This window comes from Cariama cristata, unplaced genomic scaffold (genome assembly GCF_000690535.1).
Source record: "Cariama cristata isolate BGI_N322 unplaced genomic scaffold, ASM69053v1 scaffold22804, whole genome shotgun sequence".
Classification (NCBI taxonomy): domain Eukaryota; kingdom Metazoa; phylum Chordata; class Aves; order Cariamiformes; family Cariamidae; genus Cariama; species Cariama cristata.
In genome coordinates this window covers 1-7869 of record NW_009611537.1, presented here as the reverse complement: position 1 = coordinate 7869, position 7869 = coordinate 1, and the positions used below count along the sequence as shown (strand labels likewise).

General features: G+C 41.0%; 1 protein-coding gene across 1 annotated transcript; it reads right to left on the bottom strand.

Annotated features, from left to right (window-relative positions):
* Positions 1–3257: 3257 nt before the first annotated feature.
* On the bottom strand, positions 3258–7741 carry TRNT1 (tRNA nucleotidyl transferase, CCA-adding, 1; the record flags this gene model as incomplete). The annotated part of the gene is made up of 7 exons (XM_009698301.1): positions 3258–3536; positions 4789–5039; positions 5224–5417; positions 5941–6067; positions 6306–6444; positions 7034–7257; positions 7642–7741. Coding segments are annotated over 7 exons (1284 nt in total), but the record flags the coding sequence as incomplete, so codon positions are not given.
* Positions 7742–7869: the final 128 nt, after the last annotated feature.

Here is a 7869-nt window from a genome sequence, read left to right as displayed (position 1 = left end):
TATTTAATATTCTTTTATTTATAATATATTCACAATATGTAACATGTATATATTATGTTTATTTATTTATATTAAGTTTAGGAGCCCTTGCTAGATTGGGGACGTGGTGTGTGTAAAACGAGGACCTCACAGCTGGCGAGGAAGGTGAGGAAGGCGAGGAAGGCCAGGCAGCCCGAGCGGGCGGGCGCCGGGGGGCCCTGCCCTCCCCTTGGGGCACTCGGGGTCACTGGGTTCCTCTCCTCCATCTCTGTTACCCCTGCCCTTGCCCCTGAGACTGCAGCCAAGCCAAGCCGGGCTTTTAATCATTTTTACAGGTCATTACATCTTGAGCGAGCGGTAAAAACCTTCATTAATCCTCAGCAGCCACCTGCGAGGGAAAGCAGTTTGTATTATTTACCATTTTGCCCTTCACAGGCGGTGCCCTCCGAGCACGAGCAGGGGAGCAGGTGAGGGGCACGAGGACCCCCGCCCCGAATACCGAGGGGCTCTGGGTGCCCAGAGGGGCTTTGCTCTGCAGAGGGGCTCCAGTCTGAATGAGAATTAACTTTACCCACAGGAATAAGAGTTTGTTTCCTTATTCCTTGCAAACTTCTGGGGTACCTCCCGCACCCTCCCCCAAGGAGGCGAGGGCGTACAGGAAGTGTTGGGCTTTTTCACTCTTTTTGCAACAAACCCAAAGAGGGATGGCCTTTTAACAAACAAACATCCGTACTGGCAGGCAGTTTTGGAAAGGGCTGGGGAGCCAGGAACAGCTATCAATTTGCGAAGCCACGCGGGTTTTCCTGATGTGTAACTTTAATTAAAACACATTGCAAATATCGTTAATTAGTCAAGTAAGCCATTGGAGAAGAGTACTTTACTCGCCCATACATATGTATCAAAAACTGCTTCAATTCTTATCTCCCGCTTTGATATTGAAATAGTTCATACTCTATAAAAAGTGTTTATTCAAACACATCATTTTCCCAGCACTCAAGCTGGTACTGCTTGCTTAAAATATGCTGTTATTTTGATTTAATGCAGTTTCATTTTACGAGGGTTTACTTTCTTTGGAATACAGTGAAACAGAGATGCTCCACAGATCAACTGGAAAACTGAAGCATAACACAATTTTTCAATGAGCCATTTGAACAAACGTGCTAACTGCACTGAATTCAAAGCAGGACCGTTTAATTAAGATGCTTTCAGAATAACGTTTGTGCTGTTTTTCACAAACGCCAGAGATTGCAAAAGTTTCAAACTCATGTCCTTAAAAAATCCTCCCTCCCAGGGGAGTTTGACCCTGACAATTCTGGGTAACGTGAAGTGTAGTTGCTAATATTTTACCACCTCCACAGACATTGCCTTAAAGATCCAGTTTTGTGAAGTGTTCTTTACATGATTCTATACTGCTAGATTTTATTACTTGTCTCCCTCCCAAGATTTCAGTAGTTCAATAAATTGCACAAGGAGGATGCAATTTAATTAAGCAAGTATATCAAACACCGTCATGCTCTTAGGACATTTGCCTTAGTAACAGAGAAAAACAGCACTTTTTTTTTTTCCTTCCCTTGCTGTCTTCCCCGCGTTCCTACCTTCAGAATGATTTATTTAAAGTAACTGACTTCCTAGGAAATAAACAAAAGGCAGCTGGCAAGTTAACTATATGAAAGCATAAAATGCTGATTTTTTTTGTGGCACTGCTCTGCTGTTACTGCCATCTCGTGTTGCAAAATGATATCCGAGGAACATGAAATCCAAACAATTTTATTAGTTACCATGGTTTTGTAGGAAACTTAACACCTCCAATAAAATTTGTATACACAAGAGATGCTGTCAGTTAGAGCCATTCCTTTGGGTTTTTTCTTTCAAAGCACACCAAAACAAGCCAGGGCTGTTCACACATGTTCATTAAGACCTGCCAGGAACAGCACTGCTTCAAAAACCAATCTCCGACAGCATTCATTGATGGCTACTGTTCAAACAGAACACAAACTCTTTGCTGAGCCCAGTACGAGTCATGCAAACAACTCCCTCCTTGTCTAGGTTTCCTTCTCCCCACCCATCAAACCCCTTCTCTCATTTTCCAAAATGTTACTGATACATTTCTTTATTAATTTTGAAGGGGCAAATTATTTAGAATTCCCTTTTGAACTGCATTCATTCAGAGTGCCTTTTTAATACGGAGCTCTTCAGATAGATAGAAGAAACATATGGAGAATTATCACAGAAGCAACACAGAGAAGATCCTGGTGCGATCACAGTAGGGATGTCAGACTTCTCCCTAAAATAACCCTACCGATTCAAAGAGAATGCCTGCAAAGCAGAGAGGAGGTGAACGCCTCTAGGTCTCACTGCTGACAGTTCCAGGAAAAGATGTGTGAAAAATGACCGAAGGCACCGGCGCTTTCCTGAGCGTTACTGCTCTGAAGGTGACAGAGCTACAGGACTTAGCTCAGGTTCACTCTCTTTAGCCACACCGATACCATCACCTGGATTCTACTTCTACCTCACGGGGAAAGGAAAAGGAAGTGGGAGTCAAGGGAAGGCAGGGATCTCCCTCCCCTTCTACTATTACCATTAACAGTATGCTTCACACACAGAGTTGAAAACACACTGTAGAACCCTTCACCAGTTTTCTATGCATTTACTGACTCAGTGATAAACAAGTTACTGAAAAACTACTGAAGACCAGAAGTTCATGATACTGACTCAGCCAAGTCACCCTTTTTATCAGTTTTAGATTAACTGATACTGGCATTACAGAAAATAAAAATCTTTATAGAAAACAGACTGGTTTTACATGGTAGGACTATTTGGGACCTGCAAGAGCTTGTAGCTTTCGCTACAAAAAAAGTTAGACAAAGTGTAATGAGTTCTATCTAGAGGACAGAAACACCTTTTTGGGGGGGGTTTGGTTTTTAGGGTTTTTTTGTGGTGTTTTTTTTTGTTTGTTTGGTTGGTTGGTTTTTTTTTATGTAGCAAAAAAATCTATGCTAGATTTATGCATACAAGAAAAATCTTGGCATCACCTGATGCCCCACAGTCAAGATAAAGTAGTAAATATTTATCATTAAAATACAATGAAAAGAGGTAGAGAATGTGGAATCTGGCAAATTAACACTTTACATTACTACAAAATGAAAACCTCTCCTTGCAGAAATTACAAGTTAGTTAACAGGAGGACCGTGCTGTCCGAAGATCTTATGACAAACTCTCCAGTGGCTGCGAGTACATGACAAAATATTTACTGGTATCTCAGTTACATTTAGAACAGTGCACAAACAGTTCTCTACTGTTATTCACTTCTACAACTTCTTCAGGCAACTTAACAGTTCTTCTTTATCCATGTGGTACCCACTCTTCTTCCATTCCTCCCTTAACTGCTGTAACGCTGTTCCAATTTCTTTTCCAGAAGACACACCCATTTTTCTTATATCATGGCCACTAACAGGAAAAGAAGGAACAGTCCACTGCTGCATTTCTCCTAAAAGATGTTCTTCTCCCTGGTATTTTAGAAGCTCACAGATCTTGGAATTTGTATTAGCTTCCCTAGACTAAAAGACAAAAAAAAAAAAAAAGAGACGATTCGCTATAAAACAGCAGAAAATAGCTCAAACCATGCTCAACATTGCATTATTCCCAGGACATCTTATTTTAAAACTCAGTCCTAACTTGGATGCTCTGGGAGATCCTTGGAAACTTCTTGAATTCCAAGCACCAGCTGTAACCATTATCTTCAACCTCCAACCAGAGAGGAACTATTACCTATCCTGTGGGAGACAGGCCTCACTGCAGACACTGCTGTCTCTTGCCTTCAGGCTCAGAGACTGCAATAAAACTGCAGAACTTCACCTGAAAATTACTTGACTTTTGCTGTGGAAGAACATCACAGGTTGCCTACTTAACAGTACTCCTCACGAAGAACAGATACCGATGCTCCAAGAATCGCACTGGCTTTCAATACAGGATTCAAGGAGCTGAATTTCACATAAAAAGTTGGAGCCTCTTGAGGTCCAGATCCTGTCTCATGTTTTAATGCAGAAGGGGAGATGAGCTGGGACAGGACAGCAAACTGTTAGTCCCTAGGTATGTTCACAAGAAACTTCTGTTTCAGATGATTGAATATGACATTTTTCAGCCTGACTGAAAGGTAGCCTTTTAAATCCAGTCAAAAAACTGCTACAGAACGCAAAGTGCTAAGAACTGCTAAAAATACAGTGGGATTTTTGTGTTTGTTCTAAATAATTTCTTAAACGTGAATTTAAAGCCTCAGTATTTTGGATGGGAAAGAAAAAAGCTTTTGAACCCAAGTAGAAATACCTGCTATTTATCCTTTTGCAAAACTAAATTCTACTAAAGGAAGAGAATCTTTTCATACTGAAGTTTCTGCTTTATGTTGCAGAGACATGCCAGGACATTTGCAATAGCTTTTATTAATTTCTAGTCCCCTTTCCAGAGGAAAAACAAACAAACAAACCAACGCACCTCACCTTAGTTAACTGGAATGGGTATCTATAATACAGACAGATATTCTTCCAGTTACTGCGACAATATTACACTGGGAGCAAACTAAATTTGGCTAATACTTTTGCTCAGTACATCCCATCTTTCTAATGAAAATATCATGGTCTTTAAAACGCTGGCAAAAAAATTGCCCAAGACCAACGAACCAGCCTGCTGACGAAATGCCTCTTACTTGACTCTTTAAGGCCCTTTCTTTCCACTAGGCATTGTCCCCTCTGCTGCGCTGTAAAACTGGAAATTCAGTTTACTATGAAGAACAAAATAAACATGAAATACACTTACATCCATTATGAAGTCCTGATATGGTCTAAGTGGTTCTGGACCCATAGCCTTGGTTAACTCTTGCCGGTGCTTCACTAAAAAAAGGCCAAGGTTTTTTTCTTCTTTTGAGATTTTCAGCCTTAGATCAAGGTTTGTAACATCATCCTTGAGCTTGAACAATGATGTCAGAACAGTCATCGGTTTTGGACACAGATTTTGAATATTTTTTGTGACTCTGGCAAATTCCTCTAAATCTCCATCAAGTGGTAGTCCTACAGGAATATACACAAAAAAAGTGCGAGAAAGACCATTAATAAGAAATGTGGATGTTAACATAGGAAAAAAAACCCAGCTAATTTCTTTCTGAGTAAAACCAAGTTTTATCTCCCTTTGCCACGCTGCAGTTCTGTTTGTATACCACACAGGAACAGGAAATCAATCTTCATTTCACTTTACCTATGTACTGGGCAATATCCAGCTCATACATAAGTTGAACCAAGTGATTGACGTGGTTTCCAAGAAGGATTTTTTTCAGTTCCACCCAAATCCTTTCTCCTGATATTCCAGCCAAACCTTTGGCATTTTCTCTAATTGCCTGCAGTGTAGTAGGTTCATGATCACCAGGTTTCTCTGCGATTCTTCCATAAAACCTGTCCAAGTAAAACCTTTGTATGTTAGATTGAGAACAATTACTCCATTTAGAATCATAGAATCGTTTAGATTGGAAAAGACCTTTAAGATCATGGAGTCCAACTGTTAACCCAGCAGGGCCAAGACCACCACTAAACCATGTCCCTAAGCACCACATCTACATATCTTTTAAATACCCCCAGGGATGGGGACTCCACCACTTCCCTTGGCAGCCTGTTCCAGTGCCTGACAACCCTTTTGGTGAAGAAATTCTTCCTAATCTCCAATCTCGACCTCCCCTGGCACAACTTGAGGTCATTTCCTCTCATCCTATCGCTTGTTACTTGGGAGAAGAATTTATTACTGCTATTCAGAGACTGAATGCCATGACAGTGTTAAATATTCTAATTTGAAATACAAGAGGAAACTTAACAATATGACAATTACAACTCTTTTTACATTACTGATCTCTTTTTGCACGATCCTGAAACATTCTACAATGCTTAGTTCATTTCTTTATCTAGGAAAGGCGAAACCTAGTACCTGAAATATCTTAGGATTCGTAAATAATCTTCTTGTATTCTCTCACTTGCCTTTCCTACAAATCTAATTTTCTTGGTTTTCAAGTCTTCATATCCATTAAAAAAATCATACAGCATCCCATCCAAACCTAAGAAAAGAAAAAAAATAGAAGAACATGAATTTACAAACATGGTTGGCACAATTAAACACTCTCATTTGAAAATACAGAAGACAAGTTGTGCGATTTGACCTGATTTGTCAGATCATCTCACATATTTGTACAGACCTTTCAGCTGATAGCAGTACAAACAAAACTGAAACAGAATTTACTGGCTTAATTTGAAATGTAGTGTTTCACCTAAACATTTGCTTTTGAAAGAATTTACCTAAAAACATGGAATTGACAGTCAGATCCCTCCTTTCAGCATCTTTTTCCCAGTCAGTGGTGAATTCCACCTCTGCATGTCGTCCATCGGTGACAACATCTATTCTAAGAGTAGTAATTTCAAAATTCTGTTCATGGAGCTGAAAATCCCACAGATATTGTTACTTCACCCAATCATGAATGTAAATGTAAAGGCTGTATATTTTTTCAGCCTCATGTTTGTATACAGTTAGTGCTCAAGCTGGATATATGCAAACTAACATCCCACATTTTCATACAGAGCAGACAATCAAGAAATACAAACATCTGAAAATAATCACTGCATTATTTATTTTCTAGATAGCCTGCAGAAATCTTCCTGCAGAAGATGGAATAAGAGGCAGAGGGACAAGCAAGGTAGAGGAAGCAAGACTTGGGAAATCAGGAGCAGGAAATACTAGGATCAATTTCCGCAGGTTATCTGAACGTGTGGGCAGCCTATATTGTCTTTTCTAGTGATGACACAGCAGCATGAATGGGTTATGCAGAGGTGACATGCATATGGTAATTGACTGAACGCCACAAAGAAAGAGTAAACAAAAAAATCACTCCATACTTTAAAGCAGGGTCTCATTTAAACTCTTACGGTGATCCTTTAACAAAGAAGGAGCATGCTACCAGTTTGCTATTTGACATGCTGCACGTTCACAGATACAGTTAGAAAAGATCCAAGTCAAAACACAAACCAACCCTGGCAGTAATGGTTCCATGTTTTTCTCCTTTGTTATTGATCAGACGAACACCAGCAGATGTGAACATTTCCTTCATCTCTGCTGGTGTAGCTGTAGTGGCAAAATCTATATCTTGTGGCGTCATTCCACTTAGTAAATCCCTCACAGCACCTCCTGCTATTCTCAGCTCATAGTTCTTCTTCTCAAACAATTCTGGGAAGGAAATGAAAATCATAAAGCATTCTCAAATAAAAATCATAGCACACTGTCGGCCACAACCTCCCTTTTCACAAATTAAGATTATAGATGTGGGAATACACACTCAAATACACAGTAAATAGCAAGTATGCACCTCACAGCTTCATGCAAAATGCACAAAATAGGTACACAGCTGAGCACCCACAGGTTGCTAATTGATACTGGGGGACTCTGGGCTGTGGAACATTTTTAGCAGTCAGCAGCTGACAAGAGAAAAGTGCTTAGTTTACTTACGGCAGAGCACAGCGAACCGTGAATCCAAATTCCTTCAGGTGCAATACTTCACAACAGTTGATGAAAACCGAGCTCCGCCACGTCCTTTGAGTCCTTTTAAAGTTACCGTGGCTAGAGCTGAGGACCAGCACGCACCTCCCGGAACACAACAGCTACCCCGGCTGCCCGTGGGCACCCACGACCGGGCCACAAAAGCCCCTGTCAGCTTCCCTGGCAAGGGGATCAGCGGCTGCGCCTACAGCAGTGACAGGCCGCAAAGGGCGAAGCCTGCATTTGCCGCCCTTCCTCTCCAGGTCGGCATTTTGGTCCTCCTCACGCCACGGAAAGCGGGGACACTTTGCTCAGCCCCGCGGGTGCCCAGGC